Source organism: Lemur catta, chromosome 20, assembly GCF_020740605.2.
Source record: "Lemur catta isolate mLemCat1 chromosome 20, mLemCat1.pri, whole genome shotgun sequence".
NCBI lineage: Eukaryota > Metazoa > Chordata > Mammalia > Primates > Lemuridae > Lemur > Lemur catta.
Genome location: NC_059147.1, coordinates 34,009,874 through 34,033,642, shown reverse-complemented (window position 1 = coordinate 34,033,642; position 23,769 = coordinate 34,009,874). Strand labels below are relative to the sequence as shown.

Sequence of the window (23,769 nt, the reverse complement as noted above, 5' to 3'; positions counted from 1 at the left end):
GTCACAAAGGCCGATCCACGTGGGTCTGCATTACTGGAGGTATAGAGTCTAGAATAAGGGAGGTGAAAGCCCTTTTCTGCTCTGTTCTGTCCCGGCTCCGCCTGAAGGGTCATGCTGGCTCGTAGGTACAGAATGCCGGGGGGACGTGGCGTGGCTGGAGTGCCTTCAGGGGGCAGAGACCAGATGGCAAAGGGGCTGGAACCTGTCTGTGGATGTTTCCCCTGGAAAAGCCTGGAGCTCGGGCTCTGTGCCCTCTCTCCTTTGGTCAACTATCCACAGCGCCCCCCAGGAGCCTGACCGCTGAGGACCCATTGCAGGGGCCCGGGGCCCACTGTGCACCAGGTCACGCACAGACAGACGAGGCCCTGTGCTCCAGGAACTCACGGTCCCCCAGACAGAGACGGAAACTAGTAAATAAAAGATAATTCAGATGAGAAAATAAAACCTCGACATGCGACTGAGTGACTGGGGAACTGCTTATGTCGGAGGAGTCAGGGAGGCCTCTCAGAGGAGGTGACATGAGCTGAGACCCGAAATGGCAAGAAGGAGTTGCCACGGGGTGATCTGAGCGGACAGCCACATGTGCAAAGGGCCTGCGGCAGAGACGACGGTGATGCCCGTGGCTGGAATGGGTTGAGGGATGTGGGGAGGCCAGCAGGCCACATCACGCGGGGTCTAGAGAGCCAGAGGTCACAAAGGTCAGGGGCATGCTGTCATCTGCTGCACCCTCCAGCTGGCCCAAAGCCAGGAGTGTGGGCAGGAAAGGCCACGTCTGAGCTCAGGCCGGGTCACTCCGCTTTCGGCTCTGAGCAGCCCCCAGGAGGGCCGGGCGGAGGGTGAGTCAGCAAGGCACTCAGCGCGGAGAACGGCCGGCGGTTGGCTGGTTCCGGGCCTTCCTTCTCCCCACCCAGAGGGTGCCCCTCGTCCTCACGCCTGCTGGGACGGTCCGCCCTCTGCTCCCTCCTGGGCAGGGCTAGCTCGGCCACCGCGAGATGCTGCCGGGGCACGGCTGCGGGGGCTGGGCCGAGACCCTCCTGTCTCCGGCCCCTCACGCTGGACTCACCCCACGCGGCTGCCACTGTGGTCGGGGCCACGGCGTCCACAGCTGCTCGGTCTGGGGCTCCAGCCTCTGTCGGTTTCCATCCTGTCCCTCCCAGCGTCCCTCCAGCTGGGCTCAGTTTCACGACCAAGATGGGGAAGGTGAAACCGCTTACAGTCTCGAAAATGTGGGCTCATTTGGCAAATACCAGTGACCAGTCAGCCGTCTTCACCCCCACTTCCTCACCACCGGCTGTCAGAGGGCTCCTGGCCACAGGACCCTGGGGTGCGCGTCCCCACGGCGGGGTCCTGACGCTGACCGAACTCTCGGCCGGCTGCTGCTACCTCGGTCCGGCGCACGCCGGGCACCGACAGAGCTGGATGCGGCCTTGGCCGGGAGCAAGTGGAGCCGGCAGGCGGATCCCAGGTGGGCACGAGAGGACAGTTACTCAGGGCCAGCGTGGGCCGGAGGATGAGGATGAGGGCGTGTCTGTCACTGCACGTCACAGCAGGCGCATTTGGTGTCTGAGTGCCTCAGTTGTGCACCTGCTGAAGGCAGGCCGGCACCTGCTGCTTCTCAGGTGTGGCCCTAACGCAGTCGACTCACCTGACCCTCATAGCTCCCAGGGGCTGGGAGGCCCCTCGTTTTACAGACAAGAAGATGGTTGAGGTCCCCCGGGTTCGGTAGTTTGCCCACGTGCTTGAGGCAGGGAGGGGCACAGCCGGGCAGGCCCAGGACTTGGGCTGTCACGGCTTGCCCCGTCCAGCGGCAGGGACTGCCGAGGACCGGACTGGCTCCGGCACTGGGGCAGAGCTAGGTGGCAGTGACTTCAGGCTTCCTCCTGCAGCCCCGGGGCTCTGCTGCTGACCTGGGGCTGAGGAAGGAAGGGGGGTTCCATTGCTAAGGGGAAAGGGCTCTGGGCTCAGCAGTCTCCAGCAGAGCCCACCCTGTGCCCGGGTGGCCCTAAGGAAGACCCTGGGCCTGCTGGCAGGGGCAAACAGACACCGGTTTCTACCAGTTGGTTCTGCTCTTTGCTCCCAGGGCAGGGTGCGGGGAGATCAGGGGGAACGTAGCCAGGGAAATGAACCGCTCCCCAAACCTGGGGAATCTCTGGCCGAGGGTCAGGGAAACAACAAGCTGAGGGAACAGAGACTGTGGCTGCCTCGGGGAGGGACCCTGGGTGGGGAGGGAGGCTCAGAGCCCACTGCTTGAAATTATTTTAACCATGTACATGTTTCTTGAAATTGTTTATTATAGTAAAAAGATGTAAGTTTACCGTTTTAACCATCCTTAAGTGTATAATCTAGAGGCATTAAGCACGTGCACAATTGTTGTATAGCCACAAGTACTATTTCCAGAACTTTTTCATCACCCCAAAGAGAAAACTCTCCCCATTAAACTAACTCCCACTCCCCTCCCCCAGCCCGGTACCCTCCCTTCTGCCCTCGGTCTCCATGAATGTGCCCACGTCAGATATTTTGTAACAGCGGAATTGTACAGTATTTTCCTTTTGTGTCTGGCTCCCGGCTCTCGGCCGTGCGCCTTCAGGCCCACGCATGCTGCAGCTCGTACCAGAACTGTGTTCTTTTTTATGGCCAAATAATATTCCATTACACGGACAGACCACATTCTCTTGACACATTAATCCATTGATGGACACTGGGTTGTTTCCTGTTAAAATTAATTTTTAAGCATAAACAAGTAAAGTCCTGATGGCGGTATCATCCTCGGGGACAAGTTAACAGCTAAGTGGTGCAGCTCAGTCTCCCCTGACCACAGTGGCTCTTCCAAGACTGAATTACTGTTTTAAACAACAGCAGCGACACGTTTAGAAGCACCCGGAGCCGGGGGCTGGTGGAAGAGGTGGCCTTGGACCCCAAGCCGGGAAGGCCGGGCTCAAGGCCTGTTTTGCCCCTTGGCAGACACTGTCCCACTCTGGCCCGCGATGTCCTTTTCCGCAAAAGAGGTTGGATTAGAACATGGTCTGAATTCCCGAACCGGCCATGGGCTGGGCAACTGGGGAGGAGCAGCTGGACTGGCCGGCTCCCCCGCTCCCCCCTTCTCCCCCCGCCTTTCCCAGCCTGGCCAGCCGGCAGGTCGGGCAGATCTTCTCCGAGGATCAGTCTCCATTTTGCTAATTTTATTTTGTGAATAGGTGATACATGTATGCAGCAAAACATTAAAACAGTACAAAAGAGTATTGTAGAGAGGATCACGTCTCCCTCCCTCCTGCCAGCCCCGCCCTCCCAAGGTGGGCAGTGGGGGGGCACCAGGTGGGCAGTGGGGGGGCACCAGCTAGGCAGTGGGGGGCACCAGGTAGGCAGTGGGGGGGCACCAGGTGGACAGTGGGGGGCACCAGCTAGGCAGTGGGGGGGCACCAGGTGGGCAGTGGGGGGGCACCAGCTAGGCAGTGGGAGGCACCAGGTAGGCAGTGGGGGGGGCACCAGGTGGACAGTGGGGGGCACCAGCTAGGCAGTGGGGGGGCACCAGCTAGGCAGTGGGAGGGGCACCAGGTGGACAGTGGTGGGGGCACCAGCTGGGCAGCATGCCGGCCTGTGCCCAAGGAGTAGCTCTCCCCAGTCGCAACATTGTATCTTAGAGGTTCCCTATTGATACACAGAAAGTGCCTGATTTTCTTTAACCGCTACAGAGTACTCCGCTGCAAGGTGCATGTAATTTGTTCAATCCTCCTGTGGGCAGGTAGTTTGTTCTCTCATCTTTTGCTACTTTAAAGATTCTTGGGCACACACATTGGGCTCTTTTGCCAGTGTGTCTGTGGGCGAATTCCCCATCTGTTTGCAGAGACTGTTGGGGCCAGACCAGAGGGTGGGTCTGCGAGAGAAAGTGAGTCAGAATTTAAACACACACTTCCCATGAAAGTCTGCATTTTTGGCTTTGTGTTCTAAGTTGGGGGCCCTAAGTTTGTGTTTGGGTTCACAGCAGTCAGCTCTAGGGCCCTCCTGGCCCTCGGGTCCCCCACCAGTTCCCTCCCTGGCGCCCCTGGGCCATGCTGCCCAGCCACAGCGCCCCTTTTGGTTTCTGTGCCCCCCTCAAGGGCAATGGCCAAACCAAGGGGCCTGCGTGAGGCGCCCGGCACACCCTGGACCTGACCAGCCTCCCCGCCAAGGCGACAGCAGGTGCTTGCTGCGGTCGCTGCTGTGTACGCCAGGTGCTCAGGGCAGGCGTGGCTGCAACCAGCCCCCCAGCCCCGTTCAGGCCACGCGAGGACCCACAGCCCCACGCCTCGCAGGCCTGGCCGCGCGAGTCCCAGGGTCGCGCCGTCGTCCCCGCGGTCCCCAGAGGGCGCTGCGTCCTCGCGTCTCCAGGAGCAAAGCGAAAGTTGCCCGGGCCACGCGGGCGCAGTTGCGGGTGGGGTGCTTGCTCCCTGGGGACCCAGGCCCAGGCAGCCTTTATGTGGCCCCTGCCCCGCCAGCGCGGGGCGCAGCGCCCCTTTCCCACCCCACGCACACCCAGGCGGCGGGGCCAGGCTGCGAGGTGGGGTCTTCCCGGCGTGCGCGGACGGGGTCTCGGTCCGACGTGCCAGCCCAGGCCGGGGTGCGCGGGGTGCGCGGACCGCGGGACGCTGGGGGTGCTGCCCGGGCGCGCAGCGCCGTCAGGGGAGGCGCGGGGGCGGGCACGCCGGGGAGGGCGGGCATGTGGGGGCCGAGCTTATAAAGGCCCGCGGGCGGAGGGCGGGAGCCACGAGCAGCGTCCGGCCCAGCTCGGCCTCGGTCAGCCGCGCTGCGCTCCGCCGAGTGGCAGGCTGAGCCCAAGCGAGCCGGCCGGGCCCGGGGAGCAGGAGGAGGAGGAGGAGGAGGCGCGGTCCCCGGGGTCCTGGCTTGGCGACTCCGGCGCGTGGCACGTGCGGCGACCCGCCCCGGCACCATGGGGCACCGGCCCCTGGGCCCCAGCACCGCCCCTTAGCGCCCCGCACGGCCCGCGCCGCCGCCAGGCATGGAGCCGCACGTGCTGGGCGCTGTGCTCTACTGGCTGCTGCTGCCCTGCGCGCTCCTGGCCGGTGAGTGGGCGCGGGAGTCCCGGGCGCGCGGGCCTGGGCGCCCGCATTCCAGACGCGTGAGAGCGCCGGGCAGGAAGGGCGGCGGCGGGCGGGGGCAGCGCCCGGGACGGGCCGGGCGAGGGGTTCGCGGGCCCCTGCGGGAAGGGCCAGCGGTGTTGGGGGAGCGCGAATCTCCTTTTCTCTTTGGTGTTTAAAAAAAAAGCGCAAACTTGCAGCGTGGCTTCCTGACCAATCTGGGAGAAGGCGGGCTTCCTGCCTGCAGCTGTTTAATTTGGAGCCTGCGGAGCAGACTAACGTCTGCGCCCCGGGTGGGCCCGCGTCCCCCACCCCCGCGCCGGACAGGGCAGTCCCGCACTTCGGAAAACTAGCTCGGGCGCCTCGCGGCTCCTCCCAGCCCTGCTGGGCTCCGTTTCCGAGGGGCTGGGCAGGCCTCTGCCCCGGGCTCGGGGAGGGGCCACCGCCGAGAAGCTGGGGCCTGGGGTCAGCTGGGGATCCCCAGCCCTGCCGCCCGCGTCCCCTGCTTGCCGAGTAGTCGGCGCCCCTTTCGCCAAGCATGTCCCTGTGGCTCCGGCTGCTCCAGGGCCTGGTGCCCCCACACCCCTCCCCGCCGCCGCCTGCGCAGGGCAGAGGGCCCGGGAGCTCGCTCTGTCCTGCCATGTGTGACGGAGCTGGCAGGCGGTCTGATTGAATTACTCCACGGAAAGATGGAATAGTTCGCATTATGAAAGTCTGTCTGTTGTGTGGAAATCCGTCAGTCCTCGGTGGGTGGGGGTGTTTTCATCCTGAAGTCCTTCCCAGAGCCGTTGCCGTCACTCTAGGTAGGCGGCCGGGCCAGCGCCAGCGTCCCTTCCAGGCAGGACTGGGCTCCCAGGACCCCGGCTGCAGGGCGCCGGGAACAGCCCGCACGTCAGCTCCCAGACGGACACGGTTTTATCTGTAGCACAGCAAGGTGGTGAAACTTGGGGGAGATGTTCTAGGCTGGAATCGGTCAGAGCCAGGGAGGTTGAAAGGAGGGTTTTGAGAAACTTTCTCCTGTTCCGTCAGCCCTGCGCGCAGAGCAGGGTCTGGGCGGTAACCGTGCGGCTTGTTTCCCCTGCACCTCCGGAGCTGCATGGGCGAAAACAAGCGGAAGAGCCCAGCAGGGCAGGGCAGGGCAGGGCAGTGACCACACAGCAGCCTCAGAGTGGGGAACAGGTACGTTCTTAAAAGTGCTGGGCTTCTCTGACTGCCCCTCGGGCCGCTGCAGCCTCAGCCTCCGGCATTTGGAGCTGGGAAGTGAGAATGGGACAGGTGGGCTTCCCTGTTCCTCCCTAGTCCCTGCGTGGGGTGGGGCTCCTTCCTGGGGAACGCCCCGCGTCGGACGGCGGGTGCTGCTTGAGCACAGTGGCCAAGATGTCCTCTCAAGACCCAGATGGTAATATTTTCACATCATGCATTCTTCTTCTGATATTTTTTCCAGCCATTAAAAAATGTAAAAACCATTCTTAGCTTGTGGGCTGCACCGACACAGGTGCTGGGCCAGAGTCGACAGGCGGGACACGGTTTGCCGACCCCTGGGAACTGGTCTGGGGGCCTGGGCTCTTCCGACTGTTCCGCGGCTGCCCACGCAGGCGACCTGGAGCTCCCCGTTCTCGCCTCCCTGGGGGGTACGCGGAGCCTGTGCCGGCTCCGGGGTTCCCACCCCAGGCTACGTGCTGGGGTCACCTGGGAAGCTTTTAGAAAATACTGATGACTCACTCTCTGTATAAAACTTTCCGTAAACCTAAAACTGCCCCCAAATAAAGCCTATTAATGTAAAAATACTGCTGATGCCCAGGCCACACCCCACGCTGATTCTGTGCCTGGGCGAGCAGCTTGGGCCGCGGTGTTTTTGGTTGAGCTCCTGGGGAGGTGGGCGTGGAGCCAGCCAGGAGCCCTGCCTGGGTGACACCTGGGACTTGTGTCTGACTGTCCGGCCCTGGGGCCTGGGCAGCTCCCGAGGGACCAGAGGCAGAACACTCGCTCTGTTGTCTTCTGGACTCCCCTTCCCGGCGAGCGTTGGCTCCAAGCGGCCGGTCCTGTGGTGTTTTGGAAATGAATAAAGCAGGTCTTCAGAGGGTGTTAGTCAGCCTGGGCCGGGGCTGGCGCAGGCAGCACCGCGGGGAGGATTTGAGTCATGCCGGGCTGTCCCTGCCCCACTCCCCGTGCAGGGCTGCTGCCCGAAAGGTATGGAGAGCGCTGTCCCCGCCACCCCGCCAAACGGTCTCACTTTTGGCAGTGTCACCGGCTGTCCCTGGAGCCTTAGGGGATCAGGACCCGGAGCTGGAAGCGTATAGAGGGATGTCAGGGCAGGACATTTTGTGACATTTTGTGATTTCGGTAGGACAGGACCACACCTTTCGGGGCAGCCGGAAGCATAGACAGCATCGCAGGCAGCAGGAACTGTGTTGCTGACTGTGGCAAACACATGCGGTGTGACAACCTTCTGCTTTTCAGGGTGCCTGGCGGCCTGGCCTGGCGGGGCACACCCACCAGCCCGCTGCCGTCCCCGGCTGGACGGCCTGAGCAGCGGCCGGTTAGAGTGGAGGCCGCTTCCTCCTTTTCAGACCATTTCACTGTCACTGCCCCGGGAGGCGGACAGGAAGGGCTGTCTTCTGCCTCAGCAGTGAGAACGAGGCCTTGGGGAGAGCAGGGACTTGGTAGCTGTCACTCAGCAGCCACATCTGCTGCTCCCGGTGGGCCGAGTCACAGGGATTTCGGGGGAGCCCAGCTTTGCCACCCTTAGAGAGCGACCTGTGCCGGGGTGTGTGCCTTCCGGGCCCCGCTCACTCTGCTGGTGTGTCTGGGAGGAGGAGCACCCGGCATCGGCAGTCGCGGGGTGGGCTGGGCCGGCAGGTGGGGGCGCCTGGCTCACGGTAGCGAGGGCCGCGTGTGCGAGTGTGCACGTGTGTGCGGGGGTGCCCGTGTTGGGAGGGCGGGGCCTGCCCAGGAGCAGCGCGTGGTCGTCCTGCAGGTGTTGCCCTGGGCCCAGCGCAGAGGGAGCTTCAGGGGAAGTGTCTTCACTGGGGCGGGCGGGGGGTGCCCGGCCTCCCGTCCTGGCCCCCGGGCTGCTTCCTGGGCGGTGTCTCCGCTGTGCTGACTCGGCTTCAATTCTGCTTTCTGTACCCAAAGATGGAGGGCGAGGAAGTCCCGTCCCCACGCTGACAGGCCTCCTCTGCCCGCTGCCTGCTCCCGGGGTGGGTGGAGGGTGTCCTCCCTGTCCCTTCTGTCCCCAGGGCCCAGGGCGAGCCCACTCTGGCCCTCAGAAAACCCCCTTTTCAATGCAACAAGATGTTGATCTTTGGCTATTTTAGAAGTGTGTAATTAGACATTCGCTTGTTTGTATATATTTCTTTCTCTGGGTACTAAAGCACTTTGTACTTCCTCCTGACAGGGAGTCCAGGCATTGCAGAAGCAGGTGACAAGGTGGTGCAGGTGTCTTGTAGCTTCACCTGCTGGGTCCTGTGTTTTCCTCAGGAGAGCGGCTGTGACTGGGGGCCTGAGTCTCCTGCAGGGGAGGTGGGGGACGGGACCCCTGCATCCCTCACGCCTGCTGTCCTACATCCCACTCTTTTTTTTTTTTGAGATGGAGTCTCGCTCCGCTGTCCAGGTAGAGTGCAGTGGCCTCGTCACAGCTCACTGCAAACTCCAACTCCTGGGCTCAAGCGATCCTCCCCCTCGGCCTCCCAAAGTGCTGAGATTATGGGCTGGAGCCACCGCACTGGCCATCTGCTGTCCCACACTGTACCTTTGTCCTCCTCCGCCAGCCTCAGAGTGCAGGGTTTTTAGCCTATGTTATGGATTAGGAATCTGGGGTAGCGAAGTTAATTCTCTCACCTGGGATCACAGGTGAGAGCCCACAACGTTTCTTCCTTGCCTGGGTGGGTCCCGCACCTGCTCTGGCAGGTGTTGAACCTGGGAGCTTGGGGTAGAAGGTTGTGGGGAGGACAGAGGGAGGAGGCTGGGAGGGGAGGGCGAGGGTCAGCGACTTGCAGGGGTGTGTGGGAGGAGGCAGCCGCTGTCCTGCTTTGAGGTCACTGGGCCCTCACCCCTCTCTCTGGGCCCCCGTTTTGTCCCCTGTAAATGAGGCTTTTAATGAGACTGTAAAAGCTTATTAAGTCGTAACAGTTGCTCCCACGGCCTCCCAGGGTTTGGGTCTCAGGCCCAGCCTGGGCGGAGCAGGGCGGGCAGCCCTCCCACCGTGGCGCGTCCTCGTCCTCGCACAGTCCCCGGCCGACAGGGAGCCCAAAGCGCTTTCCCAGATGTGCCGCACGCGGACCCGGGTGCTGGCGGTCAGCGGCTGGGCTGGGCCTCTGGGGAGCTGAGTGCACTGGGCCACCCACCGTCGGTCCCCTGGGCACACAGGGCGGTTCCCAGGAAGCGGGGGCTCCGAGGGACTGGCAGGGCTGTCTGCCGTCCTCATGCTCCGTGCAGAACGTCCCCAAGGGTGTCTGCAGCCCGGCTCCAGTGCACCACGCCCGCCCGCTCGGATGCCTGTGCGCTAATCCGTTCATTTGCTCTCGTCCGGGGCTTGGGGGACGGGGCCCTGGGTGGAGCCCGAGGTCTGGTCCAGGGCCAGCGGGGTGGGCGCTGGGGGCAGAGGGAGGCCTGGGCCTGACACAGTCCCGGGGCGCCTTGCTGAGCACAGGCGGGAAAAGAAAGGAAGTGCAACAAATGACGCTGCCCAAAATGGGGTCCCCCAGCACCACCGTCCAAAGTGGGGTGCGGCCCCCTCCCCCACAGGTGCAGCGAGGAGGGCAGGTGGGGTGGGTACAGTGCCCTGCACTGGGCGGGCAGAGAGCCTCACCGAGGGGCTGGGAGGTGAGCTGGGGGTGGGGAGGCCAGTCTGGCCGGAGGGAGGGGGAGGGCAGCCAGGCAGGAGGAGGAGGGATGGCCCCATCCCTCCGTCCCTTAGGCCCTGGAGCCTCTGGAAGGATCCAAGCTGGTGGCTGGTGGTGGGGGGCCGTGGGAGGGGTGTTCTGGGGGTGACTCTAGGGTGCAGTGTGGGCGGGGGCGGCAGGGGCAGCCGTCCCCTCCTGCGGAGCAGCCTCACCCCCCAGAGGCTGGATCCGCCTGTTTTAATTTGTATCTAGTTTTAATTATATAAGCAACATACAAGTACTTTGTGAAAAAAGTGAACTATTAGGTAAGACGAAATTCCCTTTTTAACCCTTTCAGCCTCTGTCCTCCTGGTTTCCGGAAGGAGGCTCTGCAGCAGGTGTGCCGTGTCTGGGCGTCTCTGTTGCGCCTCAGTGTGAACGGGCTCGTCCGCGTGGGCCACGGCGGCCACGGCGTCGTGCGTGGCGGTCAGCCCTGCTGACTTGGTGCCCTGCCTGTGGATGTCTCGCCGCTCCCAGGGTTGGGGCCACCCCGGCACTGCGGTTCTGGTCCTGCCCCACGGGCACGGGTCCCCGGCTGCCTTCCCATCTGTAGACCTGGGGCCCTGGGGACTCCCTGCCCGGGGAAGCGGGGCAGCCATGGGCAGTGGGCAGCCGTGGGCCAACCCGGCCCCCCGGGCAACGCCGAGGCCCCTCAGGCCAACGTGCCAGGCTCCCGCTCTCCTGCCGCTGTCTCCGGGGCCTTGCCGGGTGGGGCGGGTTGATTTTTCTGCTGTGTTTTAGTAGCATAATTATGGGGAGTATTTTTAGGTCCCTCTAACGGGCTGGCGGGGTTCGGCCAGCGCTGTTTACAGCCCCAGTCGGCCCTGTTTTCTCCGCGAGTATATATAGCCGGGGCCACTTCTCAGGTTCTGGCTAAAGAGGGACAGTGGCCGCCTCAGCCACCTCCTGTGGTTTCCTTTGCCATGGACGGTGGCTAAAACGGGCCCAGGAAGAGTCGGCTGGCTCCAGGGTAGCAGGGGACGGGGTCGAGGGCAGACCAGCCACCCTGGGCGGGGAGTCGAGACCGAGAGAGGGACCGGCTTCCTCAGGCCCTGTCCGGCTGGCGCCCGCGGACCCCCGCAGTGCCCGGTGTGTCAGGTCTGGCCCCCCCAGTCTTCTCCCCTCCCCTCCTGTGTGTCTGAAGCCGCCTGCCCTGGCCACCCTTCCCTGCGGGTCCCCAGGGAGGGACAGTGACACCAAACTGCTGCTTAAACAGGTTCCTGGGCCTGTGGCTGTGGCAGGACCTGTGGGGGCAGAACAGGAGCGGCCAGGTGTGGCCAGGTGCGGCCAGGCAGGTACCTGATGGGGCCTCAGCCGGGGTCTTGGTCTCCCACCGCCTGGAGCCTCTCCTCTCCCCTCTCATTTACTGCATTTCTGTTTGTGATTAAAACACTGTTTAAAACAACACGTCATTAGTGTGACACCAAAGGGAGCTTTTAAGGAGAACAAAGCCCTCCCTGCGCTACCCCTGACCCCACAGCTGTTTGGTTCCCCCACCCCCATCTGTGGGCCAGGGAGAGACCCCAGGGCTCCTGCCAGGCCCTGCTGGCCTGTGCCCCCCTCCTGGGGGACGTCCCCTGCTGCCCAGGGCCGCCCTGTGGGCCATGTCCCCCGCGTGGTTTGCCGTGTGAGCGTGGCTGGGCACAGTAAAAAGCGTGGCTGGGCAACGCCTCGTGGATTCCAGCTCCAAGCTCTTCCCAGAGATCCGAGCTGGAGGTGGCCCCCGGCACGGCCACCGCGGTCGTCTCCCCAGAGGTGTCTGCCAGCAGGTGCCTGTATGCAAAGTCCAATCCGTGGGACGCTCGCTTCCCGCTGTCTTCCCTGTGTGGGCCGTCGTGGCCTGGCCACTGCGTCCCCCCACCCTGTGCTGTGACGTCCTCCCTCTCTGCCAACCCGGCCTGTCCTGCTGCTGGCAGGGACTGTCCCCTCACACAGTGGGTGTTGTGGGCATGGCGGGGCTCTGTGGGCATCTGTCAGATGAACCCGGCTCCTTTAAGCCACTGGGAAGTGACAGTCAGGCTTCCTGACCCCACCCTGCTGCTGTTTCCCAGACTGCAGGACTGTCTTTGTGCACAGCCCGTTTTTCCTTCTTTTGACCGTCCCCAGGAGATACTCCCAGGGTTGGATAGCTGGGCTAGAAGGACAGGACCATTCTGGGCCCTGCGAGGGTGTGCCCGGCACCTCGTGGAGTGAGGGAGCCGCTTGCCTGGTGCACACGGTGCTCTGGGCACTTTGCTACTTGTGGAATCTCGGGGAGCCCCGTGCACCCCGGGAGGGCGCTCCCGGCCACCGCGGCATGCAGTGCAGGCAAGCGGTCCCTTAGCCCCCCGGGCCCTGTCCTCATCCGGCCACTCCTCCTGGGGTTGTGTGGCATTTCCTGCTTCCTTGTCCGCCTCCCTGGGACCCAGCTCGGGCCTCAGGCTGGTCCAGCAAACGCCCCTCCCTGCCCGCCTCCTCCGCGTGCTGCACAGATGCGTCGGCACCTGCTTCCCGGAGACTCGGGTGCCCAGGACTGAGTCTTGCCGACCGAGAGCTGTCCTTCCCGTCACGGGTGGCACCTCTTCCCCGGGAGCACATGCCGGTGTCTCCCCCCAGCGTACATTATCACGGCCGGCCAGGGCCAGCGCGGCAGTCACCGTCCCGTGGGTGGGAAGGACAGTGAGCGGGGCCGGAAGGACGTGGGCAGGTGGCGCTCCCTGGCCTCCAGGCTCAGGTCACGCTCGCCCCAGCCCCGCCCAGCGATGTGTCCCTGTGCTGCGCCGGGGGCCGCGTCCCACCCTTATCAGGGGCGCGGAGCTTCCCGGCCGCGAGAAGGTGCCGGACGGGCCCCAATCTCCGGAGGTCAGCAGCGTGTGGGGAGGGGGACCCGGGGCGGGGCAGCCCTACAGGGAGCAGCCTGCGTGAACCCCGTCCGCCTGTCCTGTGACCTCGGCAGGGCCCCTCCTGCCTGCGTCCTCATCATGGCCAACGGACAGCGACGTCCTCCCGCTGCTTGCGGGAACGAGATTAGCTGGTAACTCAGCAAAGCCCCGGAGGAAGCCCTGGCCGGGCCCTCCTCTGGTCCTCCCTCAGGTGGCCTTCAGCCCCTGGGGTTGCAGCTGGGATGCGCCGGCCACCGTCCTCGGTGCGCAGGCCCCAGGGTGGGACACCCCACTTCCTGCCGGCTCCTCTGTGCCGTCCACTTCTTGTGTCTGGGCGCGGACCCCAGGCCCCTCTTCCCGGCCCCCAGCTGGGCAGGCAAACCCCATCTCCTGGGGGTCCCACTCGGGGTCCCTCTCTGACTGTCCATTCCACAGGGCCGGCCCATCCCTCCCCGCCCTGGAGGGCAAGGCGCGGGCTGGAGCCCAGGCGTGCTTGGGTGGTCACAGGGGCAGCTTGGTCGGGGCGAGGAGCCCAGAGCGGGGGAGACGCCGGCCTGGGGTTGCCGTGGCAGATGCAGGGTGACTGCAGCTCCCAGGAGCTTCTGGGCCGGATGGGCAGTGTCACATTCCAGAGGTTGCCAGACCTTCCGGCCACCCTGGGAGGCCATCTGGGAAGCCGTGTGTGTCCATTCACCGCTCAGGGGGAGTCGCAGGCCTGCACGGGGCCGGGGCTTTGAGATGAAATGGCCGTTTGGTCGCTGCTTGGAGGGCAGGGCTGCCCTGGCCCGGGGGGCCCGGGAGCTTGTGCCTGTTGGCAAGAGTGTGGCTGGTGCCCCGCTGTGCCGAGGGCGCCGAGTCCCCGGCAGGGCTGGCGTGCCTGTGCCGGTAGCCGTCCCTCCGTCTGGGGGCTCCTCGCACCCCACTCTTAAGTCTCATGAGACCAGCCCCTGCCCTGCTTGCCCTGCTCGGGTCACTCGGCATGACCTGCCAGGTGACAGGGTGGACATCCCTTGCAGAACCCAAGTTGATGTGCAGGGGGGACAGGCTGCAGACCAGGTGACCCGAGGCCCAGGGCCACGGAGGGCAGGACGCCCGGCCAGAGTTCGCTGGGTTGATGACGGAGCCCTTCGTGGAGGTCCTCGGGGCATCTCTTTGGCCTCCCAGGTGTGGCTGAGGTCATCATCCTCATCCTCAGCGACCTCAGCGGTGGCAGGTGACCCCTACAGCAGAGGCGGGAGGAGCTGGGCCCAGCGAGGGACACCAGCTTTAGGCCTGGCCTGTGGCTGAGCCACTCAGGTGGGGACAGGCTGGCTGGCTGAGCTGTGGGCGGCCACGGGAAAGTCCTGGGCAGCCCAGGACCGTGGTCTGGCTGAGGGGGAAGGGAGTGGTCGGGGTTTGGGCGTCGCTGATGGAAGGGACAGAGCCCAAGCCATCCATGGCCCAGCTGGCCACGGTGTGTGGCAGGCCCTAGAGCCTCCACCAGCTGAGCCGCGGGACCCACTTGCCCTCCCGAGGCAGCCGCCACTGCCGGCCCCACCCACGGGCAGAGAGCCGCGGGCTCCGGGAGGCCAAGCAAGTCCCCAAATCCAAAATCATCCGAAACTGGGAACAGTTCTGGTCCCAAGCGTTTGGATAAGGGACCTCAACCCACGTGGTAAGAGTTCATGCCGGTGCTGCTAACGTGCCAGAAGCTTCCGTGGGCATCGCAGCAGCCCTCAAAGTCTCAGCAACTAGGGTGGTGCCCCCACTTTACAGATGAGGAAACTGAGGCCCAGCAAGGGCTCCGGCCAAGGCGCTCTGGCTCCAAAGGCCGTCCACCATGACAGCTGCCCCCGCCCCGGCAGACTGGCTCAGGCCTTGAGGGAGCAGGGCCCGGCTGAGGTTTGGGGGTGGCAGACCAGAGCCAGTGCCCCCTCGCTGCCAGGAGCCCCCATCGATCCCTGGCCTCTGCCCGGGCAGGGGCAGGGGAGTGGCCCAGACGGAGGCTCCCACCCTCGGGCTGGGGCTGGCGGGGAGGGGGCTGACTGTGGCCCTCGCCCACGGGGCGTCCACCACGGCCCCTGGGGACCCCCGGGGATGTCCACTGCCTGCTTTGCTGTCAGGAATTAGATTAGTTTTCCATAAAAACAGGATGTGAGGGTGAGAGGGCAGCGTGCGGGTCTTTTTCTCACTCCTCTTTTTCCAGGAACTGAACATATAGCCTTTGGCCAGGACTGTCCCTGTCCCCACCCTGCCTCCCCCAGCGCGGGCAGCGGCTCTCTGCTCTTAAGTGGCTGCTTACTCTGCTGCTGCCCTGGCCGGGGAGCTTATTCATCACCCGGAGCCAGCCTGCCGCTGCGGGGACGGCCCTGGGGACGTGTCTGCCCGCGGTCCCCGCCGGGCTGGGCTGGGGGGCCCTGAGAAGCCCACGGTGCCGGGCGTCGCGCCAGGCTGGGCGGGAGGGGCCTGTGCCCGGAACACGCCCACGATGGCTCACAGCTTCAGGGGCCTGGGGGTCCCATGTTCAAGCCTCCGCTCTAGAGGGTCTGCTGAATAGAGGGCCGAGCACGCTGCCGAGGGAGCGATGCCGGCCAAGCCCACCCGTCGGGGGCTCCGGGCAGCGTGTCTGCGTCACGTGGCCGTCTTAGTGGAGAGTGTGGCAGTCGGCCAGCGTCGGGGAGGTGTGGGGGCTGCCCTGCCACGGCGGGAGCCGCGTCCCAGCCCCTCACCGCCCTCCTGGCCTGGTCCCCAGTGCGGCTGCAGCTTCCTGGCCGCTGGGCAGCTGGGGGTGCTGCGGCGAGGCCTGGCTCTGTCCCCCTGGCTGTGTGGCCTTGGCTGGTGACCTGTGGGGACGTTTGCTGCTCCGTGGCCAGGACAGTGGCACCACGGCAGTGGCCTCCTAGGTGGCTGAGGGTGACACAGGCCCAGTGGCAGAGCGTGGATGGCTCCAAGAGGCCCCTAGGGCAGGGGGGGAGCAGGGGTTTCCCACCCGGGCCGCGCAGCCACTGAAGGGATGTTTTGTCACTGAGGAGGGATCACGGCTGCTGGCGCAGGAGGACGGGGGCCGCCAGGATCTGGTCTGCAGGAGTCGGGGCCGCCGGGGGCTCTGCGGCTGCTCTGGTGGTTCCGGCCCAAGCAGACCGTCGCCAGGCCCCGGGCGGCCTTGGAGAGGACCCGGATGGAATTCCAGAGCTCGGAGACGGCTCTTTCCTGGAAGGATATCCGGAAAACCACGCGTGTTCTCTTCTCGGCGGGGGGTGGTGAGCACAGAACCTCGAGCCCGATGGGGAAGTTAGTCTGGGGGGACTCAGCGCAGCAGGAGGAGAGAGGGTGGCAGCACTTGGCTGTGGGGCCCTCAGCTCGGGGTTGTTTGCTTTCTGCGTGTCTTTGCATTTTGAAAACTTACGGCCAGGCGCAGTGGCTCACGCCTGTCATCCCGGCTACTCGAGGATCACTTGAGCCCAGCTTGAGACCAGCCTGGGCAACATAGTGAGACCCATTTCTTAAAAAAAGTGCAAAAAACAATACAAAACTTTTGAAAATGGAGAGAAGGAAAGTGCCTGTCTCTGAGCTGGTCAGTGACCTCCCCGGGAAGCTGCGGCCCAGGGCTCCGGCCCGGGGCGGCCCCTGCCCTCGGGCCACGGTGTTCAGAGCGGCTGGGCCGGGACCCTGTTCCGGGCTGGGTTTTCCGGGGGTGGAGCCGGCTGGATGCTGTGAGCCGACAGTGTTGATTTTTCCCTTGGTCTCTTCAGGAGCTTGTTGAATTCCCAGAGCCCGCGTGGGGCCGGCACCGCCCGCCCCGGCCCTGTGGACGCAGCTGCCTGGAGCTGGGTCCCACGCAGCCTGCCCGGGCGCCCGTGCAGCCTGGCGTTGGCCATGTGTTCGTGTCTCTGTCTGTTTGCCTACGTGCAGAGGGAAACAGACGTTTGTGTTAAGGGGACACCCGCGAGACCCTGGCAGTGCGGGGGACCCAGGCGGGAGCTGACATCGGCTCAGGTCCACATTCCGGAGGCAAAGGCTGGCGCTGGGGCCAGGCCCGGTTTCTCTGCTGCAGTCTGGGGACTCCTCCTCCTGAGTCCTTGGACTTCACTCTTAGGGCCTCCAACTGGTCGGACAAGCCCACCTGCATTCCACAGGGTGCTGTGTTTCACTCTCAGTCTGCAGATTTGAGTGTTTTTGTGGGGGTGGGGAGGGGACAGGATCTTGCTCGCCCAGGCTGGAGTGCAGCAGTGTCATCACAGCTCGCTCAGCCTCCAACTCCTGGGCTCCAGCAATCCTCCCACCTCAGCCTCCCAGAGTGCTGGGATTCCAGGCATGAGCCACCGCGCCCGGCCTCAGTGTAAATCTCATCTGAAAAACACGGACGTCGTGATTGGTGTTTAACCAAACCACAGCCCAGCCGGGCTGACATGAAATCAACCCTCAGGCCCCGCCCGAAGGCTGTCACCGAGGCACCCACGCTGCCCACTCTAAAAACACAAACCCTGTGCTGACGCATCTGTGACGTCTGCCGTCCCACCTCCAAGCCTTTAGGCAGGTCCTTGGACCTCGGCACCCTTCTCTGAAATGCGGACGGCAAGTTGGCTTCTCCCAGGACACCGGCCCTCGCACCAGCTCTGAGAGGTGCTGGCTTGGTCACGTATGCGGGCAGTGCCTCTGGGGTGGCCATCCCTGCGGGACAAGATGGTCCTGGTGCAGGTGCCCCAATATCGTCCCCATTTCTCCAAAGGGGAACCCAAGGCGTGGGGTTGGGGGGGCTGAGCTAGGACCAGACACCAGCTCCTGCTGGAATACTCGGACATGACCTAGTGGCCTACCTGGTATCTCCCAGCTGCCCTCCCTGCCCTGTGCCAGCCGCGTGGCCTCAACCCCGGGCAGGGCTGCCACCCCTCCCCCACCTGACCCGCTGCCTCCCGAGGGCCCTGCCCCCGCCCCGCCCCCGGCAGCAGGCGGCCAGGCCACATTCCTCCGCAGGTGCCAGGGAAGGCCCCAGAGAGCCGCCGGTTGGGGCACAGGCAGGTGGACGGGCTGCGAGACACAGGCTGCTGCCAGCGGCTGAATCTCGGGGCGGGGCTGAGGCAGCTGCCGGGAGGTTTTCAGCAGCCAGAGCTCTCGTGAGGCCCCTGGGGGACACCAGTGTCCATCCCCGTGGGGGAGACAGGACCCCCAGAGAGCCCGGGGGACAGCTGTCCAACCATCGTGTCCTGTGAGCAGACTCTGCTTAGGGAGGTCACAGGTTGCCCAGCTCGGCTGCGAAGTCGAGCACCAGAGGCAGGTTGAGGCAGGAGGGTTTGGTGGGTGGTCACGTGACCTGCTCCTTTGTTCCCTCCCGGGTCCCCAGGCAGTCGCTGGAGGGGACAGCGGCTTCTCCCTGGCAGTGCGCAGGGCCACCCGTCCCCGGCGGGCTCACGGTGGGTCCTCAGCTCTGCAGCGGGGGCTGTGTTATCTGGGCACGGTCAGGGGCACGATGGGAATGTTGCCACCTGCTCACGGGGTCTTTGAGGGGACCCCCTCTGCTGTGATGACACCACGTGCCCCGCCCTTGGTGGCACCTGGCCTCAGGCCCAGCGCCAGCGTCCCCCCTCGGGAAGACGTTCCTCAGCACTGGACTCACTCTCTGGTGCTCACTGATTATTGTCCACTGTGGCCCCCAGGAGACGAGGGACCCTGGGGACCTCTCTGGATCACTGGCTTCGTGGCCGTCCCGACCCCGGCAGGCCAGCTCCCCCCGCTCCCCTCACCATCTGTCACTTGAGGTTAGAACTCTATGGTCGTCATCTCATCTCCAAAGCCTGGGCACGGGGGTGTCCCCAGTGGGAGAGCAGGGGACAGAGGTGGCTGCCCCGCCCTGGGGCCCGACCAGCCCAGGGTCAGGCTGTTGCCAAGGTAGGGGGGGTCCCCTCTGTCTGGCAGTCAGTCCAGGGGGGCCCAGCCTTGCTCCTCGGCCTCAGAAGACGAGGTGGGAGTCTGGGTGGGGCCTGTGCCCTGATTCGGGGAGAGTCTTGTGGTGGCTTCGTCACACGTGTGTCTGGGTCAGGATGGCTGTGACAGCCCTTGCAGAGCCCTGAGAGCTGTCCCCTCGTTTGTCTCAGGTGCCCTGGAATGGGGCTGCCTCTGCAGGAATCCGCCGCCTGGTTGGCCTGGAATGCCGGGGGCGGGAGTGGCTGCAGGTCACGGGCGACTTTGTTTACCCAGCGTTCAGCATCAGCCCTTCGGTGCTAATCGTTGTGGTCCAGGAGGCTTCTGGAATGTGCCGTCCACTCTCTGGCTTCCCAGAAGGTGTCAGGGACAGTTGCTGCCTGGGACCCGAGGGCTGCCCTGAGCCGGCCTCACCACACCCTCAGCCAAAACCAGACCTTGGCCACTGTTCCAGGGGACAAGGGCACTCGGTGGGCAGCAGCTTCTGCAGTTTTAAGTGAACTCTGGTTCCTGAGGTCGGTGTACGCCCCCTCACCTCACCCCCCTCCTCCGCCTGCTCAGGAAACACCCCGTCCCTGCCTCAGATCCTCACAGTCACCCCGGGAGAGGGCAGGGCCAGGACTGTCATCCCCACCTTCTAGATGAAGAGACAGAGGGTCCTAGAGGAGAAGCATTGTCTGCCTGCTGGTCTGGAGCCGCCCTGCTCACCACCAGCTTCTGTCTGTGACCACCCCCGTCACGAGGAGCTGCTCATGCCGGGCAGCCAGCACGGCCCCTTCCAGGGGAGCCGGGTCCCCGCCCTGCCTGCCGGGGCAGCGGCTGGTCCCAGGGGAGGGCGCAGCCCACGGCTCTGAATCATAACCTGGAGCGCCAGGCCCGTCACGGTACCCGAGTGCCAGCCTGCCTGGGTTTGTGTCCTCTGGGTGGGGCCGAGCTCTGGCCATTAGCGGCTGCTCCCTCAGGTGGTGCCTGAGCCCTGTGACCCGGCACTGCTTGGTGCGGGTGCTCCCCGGGCGGGGGGTGTGCGTGGTGAAGAGGGGTCCAGCAGGACAGCTGAAGCCATGGGAGGTCATGATGTCCACACCGGCTGGGACCACCATGCCTCAGTTTCCCCATCTGACAAGTGGCACAATGGGAGCCCCTTGCCCTCCTTGGGCACATCCTGTCTTTGAGAGTGGAGGGGTCCTACCTGTCCCCGGGGGTCTTGAGAGGCCGGGATCCTGGCGGGCAGTGAGCCACAGGCCGGGTGAGGGCCGTGGACAGGGCTGACCTTGGACACTCTGGGGGTGCCAGCCCCCCACACTCCCAAGGGTGCCTGTCACTGGCCCCAGGGTCCCATGGTGGCTGGAGGGAGGAAGCCAGGTCTCCAGCCTGCTGTCACCAGCTGGCTCTGCGGGGCCCAGTTCCCACCCTGGGCACAGTGGGGTCACGGGGCTGGTCATTCTGCAGAGGTGGCTGCCAGAGAGGGCCGGGCTTCCTCCCGCGCCGGCCCTGGGGACGTGGGGGGCTGGACAGGAAGCCCCACCGCAGGGGGCGGGCCCAGCAGGGTGGAACCCGGCCCCAGCCCACGGTGGGGGACACGGGCAGAGAGCGCAGGCTCCACACGTGGGCGCTGCCGTGGGGTGTCGTCTGGGGAAGGACTGCCCTGGGCCTGGCGGGCTGTGGGGGTCCCTGGAGAGGGGGCGGAACCGCCTGGGCTCCGAAGCCAGGGGATGTTTCCCAGCTGGGCAGCGGGGGGGTCCCCGTCCCCGTCCCTGTGTGCGGCCGGCTGGGCCCGAGTGGGAAGGGCTGGGCCAGAGGTCAGAGCAGCCTCGGGGAAGATGCAGGACCCACCTCCCTGCCCGTCCCAGCCTGGCCAGCGAACGCCTGCCGCGGGGCGGGGTGGGGACAGGGACGGGGCGGGGACGGGAAGGCTGTGTGTGTCGGGAGGCCTGTGAGTGGCCACTGAGGTTGCCACTGCCGTGGCCCCAGGAGCAGCTCTGCTCAGCACCGCTGTGTCTTCTCCCGGGCAGGGTAGTGCGGGTCCAGGGCTCGGCGGGCAAGTCCCAGGCGCTTCAGCGGCCGCCCGCCTCGGGGCACAGGCTCCCCCCACAGCCTCACTCTGCTCATCTGTGAAGTGGGCACGATGGCGTCACCCCGTGGGCTGCGTGACAGTCTCAGAGGCTGGTGCCCACAGGACGCTCGGACCATGCCCTGGCCCCCCTCCCCCGCGGTGGTGGGCAGCTGGGGTCTATTGTCCCTTTGTCCCTGTGTGGTCACCTGGTTTGCAGACGGCCCCTTCGCCCTGCAAAGCCCGCTGACGGTCCCCAGCAGCCGTGGCTGAGTGCGGCGGGGAGGGTCGGCCGGCTCTCCAGATGGTGGGTGCCTCCCGGTCTTGGGGCCCTGTGCCCAGCCCACGGTGGCCACACCCGGGGCCACACCCAGATTGTGACAGGGGAGCCCGCAGTGGCCTGGCCCCACGCAGGTCAGACAAGCTGCAGAGCCACGTTGCCCCGACACTGTGCTAATAAATGGTCTGCAAGTGCCTCGGGGCCCCAGGCTGCCGGCCGGGCTCCAAGTAGGGAACCAAGTGCCCCCTTCGCTCCTGCTGCCGCCCCTGCGCCGGCCCAGGGTGCCCCCAGCCCGCGTGCCCGCCATTTGGCTGCCGTCCCTGTGGCTTCAGCCAAACCCCGTGTCTCCTTGGAAAGGAAGGGATGGTTTCTCGGGCTTTGTAAACAGTGAGGGCCGGACAGTTCTCTGCAGCGTCGGGCCTGGGGTCGGCTTTTCCTGCCGTTTCTTTCAACTCTGCTCCGTCCCCTCAGCACGGACGGGACTGGGCAGGTGCAGATGGCCCGGGGGCCTGTTCAGTGACCGCCCAGCGCCCTGGGGAGGCCCAGCCCGTGGACACGGCCCCGCCAGCATGGGGTTGGGGCGGGGTGGGGGCCCTGCAGCCAGGACTGTGCCCAGGGAGGGTGCCGCAGCCTCAGCGCCCGCCCGGGGTCTTCGAGGTGGTGAGAGGGTGGGGTTCCAGCGGTTTCAGGGGGACGCACCGGGCAGGCCTGGCACAGCTGCCGTGTGACTGGCGAGGGTGGGGCTGGGCCTTGGGGCGGCCCCCCGGGCTCCTCCCCTGCCGGCTCTCCAAGGGCCTCGCTGTCCCCTGGACCTGGCCACAGGCCTCGTCAGGCAGCCCTGGGGACACCCGGGACAGGCCGGTTCCTCGTGCTGTGGCTGCCAGGCCAGCACCCCTGCAGAGAGGGGGGAGTGGCCTGAGCCTCACGTCCCCTCTGGGTCTGGGTCTGGGGTTTGTGCTCTGCCTCGGTGGGCCAGGGGGCAGGTGAGGCCGGGCCCACCCCGCGGCTCCAGTGAGGGGCAGGAAAGAGCCAGCGGCAGCCGGGGGCCCATGTGCCACGTCCTCTCCCTTCCTCTTCCTCCCTGCTCTGCCCAGCCCCACCCGCTGGCAGAAGCGCTAGCGCAGAAGTGTTTATGGGTTTCTCGTCCAAGCCAAATAAGGCCGGGAGCGCCGGGAGCTGCAGTGGGCGGGGGAGGGTGGCCTGGCTTGGACTGGGACCCCAGCCCCCAGCTGCTGCCCCTCCTGGTCCCCTCCGCGCTTCGTGTGGTCGGTGTTCTGACCCGGAAGGCAGGTCCAGCGGGGTGCCGGCCCTCCCGGGTCCTGGGGGACCCAGATGACTCATGTCCCGCCAGCGTCTGTCCCCTGCTGTGGCAGGAAAGGCTGGGCCAGGTGACCCCGGCTCCTCGCTGGTCCCCTCCCGCCAGGCCTGCTCCTTTTGGTCAGTTCGCTTGTCAGTAGCTCCCGGGATGCGTGAAAACGTTGCTCTGGAAACAGGGTGACACCCCAGCTCGGGTGGCTCTTCCTGGGCCGTGTTACGCGTTTACATACACGCAGACTCGGGGCCTGCGGAGCGTGTGTGTCACTCGGCGGAGCCTTAGAGGCCGGTGCGTGTTCGCTCTGCCGCACTCTGTGCCGGGCACTGTCGTCCCCGCAGCCACCTGAGCTGGGACAGCCGCGACCCCACTTCACAGCCACAGAAACCGAGGCAGAGGGGGACCTGGGCTTGCTGTGGTCATCTTGACAGTTGAGCGGGATCAGGCCTGAGCCCGGCGGTGTGGTTCTGCGGGGCACACGCCAGCACCCGTGTCATGACACACGGGGTTCCACGTCCTCGGTGGCCCCGTGCTGGTGGTGGCCGTGAAGGCTGTGCCCGCGTCCCCTGCTCTGCGGCGGCCACTGCGTCTCCATGTCCATGGCTGTTTCTCCAGAGCCCCTGCCGCTCGGTGGCCGTAAGTGCATTCTCACTACTGTGAAACCGTCACCACCATCCATCTCCAGACCTTACTGGTCTCCCGAGACTGTCCCTGTCCCCCTGCTCCAGGACACACCAGCTCCCTGCCCCCAGCCGCCCCCGGGCCCACGTCAGGGCCCTGTCACGGCCGTCCTGCCCCATCCCCGGGCACTCGTCCTTGTTCAGTGTCTGGTCAGACCACGAGTTCCCGAGGCAGGACCCGTGGAAGAGTCCTCAGGGACAGTCACCTGGACAGAGGGACAGAGAGACGGGTGGACGGACGGGCAGCTCTCCAGGGCTGGCACGAGGCGGGAGGTGCCCGCTCTCTGGGGACAGGGCTGGGGCTGGGGAGAAGCGCGGGGCTGGGCACGAGGGAACTTGGGAAGCCTTTGCCGTAAATGCTCCTCCTCCCGCCTCTCGGGCTGGATTGATTTTTTTTTAATGAAAACATATAATTGTTGGAAGACTTCGGATTTAGGAGAGTTGAGCTGATGGCTGTGGCTGGTGTCTTAATGGCAGGGAGAGGCCCTGACTTCAGGGCAGACCCGTGGGGTGGTGGGGACGGTGGGGTGGTGGGGGTGGTGGGGTGGTGGGGACGGTGGGGTGGCGGGGGCGGCCGCCTGTCCAGAAAGAAGCGGTGACACCCTGGGGCCCAGGACTCCCCCACTGAGCGTCTGCTGGGCCGAGCCCCCCTCCCTGCGCGTGGCTTCCTCAGTGTCACCTCCTTTCTGGGGGTGGGGTGGGAGGGGAGGGGCCGCACTCACTGAGTTTGTCC

At 65.4% G+C, this 23,769-nt stretch overlaps 1 protein-coding gene across 2 annotated transcripts in view; it reads left to right on the top strand.

Annotated features, from left to right (window-relative positions):
- The first annotated feature begins 4,914 nt into the window (after positions 1–4,914).
- PIEZO1 (piezo type mechanosensitive ion channel component 1) overlaps positions 4,915–23,769 on the top strand; it is a 42,171-nt gene continuing 23,316 nt past the window's right edge. The window contains exon 1 of one of the 2 annotated variants that reach the window (XM_045533817.1): positions 4,915–5,057. In XM_045533817.1, the coding sequence (XP_045389773.1) occupies positions 4,994–5,057 (64 nt within the window). In that variant the 5' untranslated portion in view covers positions 4,915–4,993. The remainder of the gene's footprint in view (positions 5,058–23,769) is intronic. The other variant, XM_045533818.1, reaches the window with a different exon arrangement.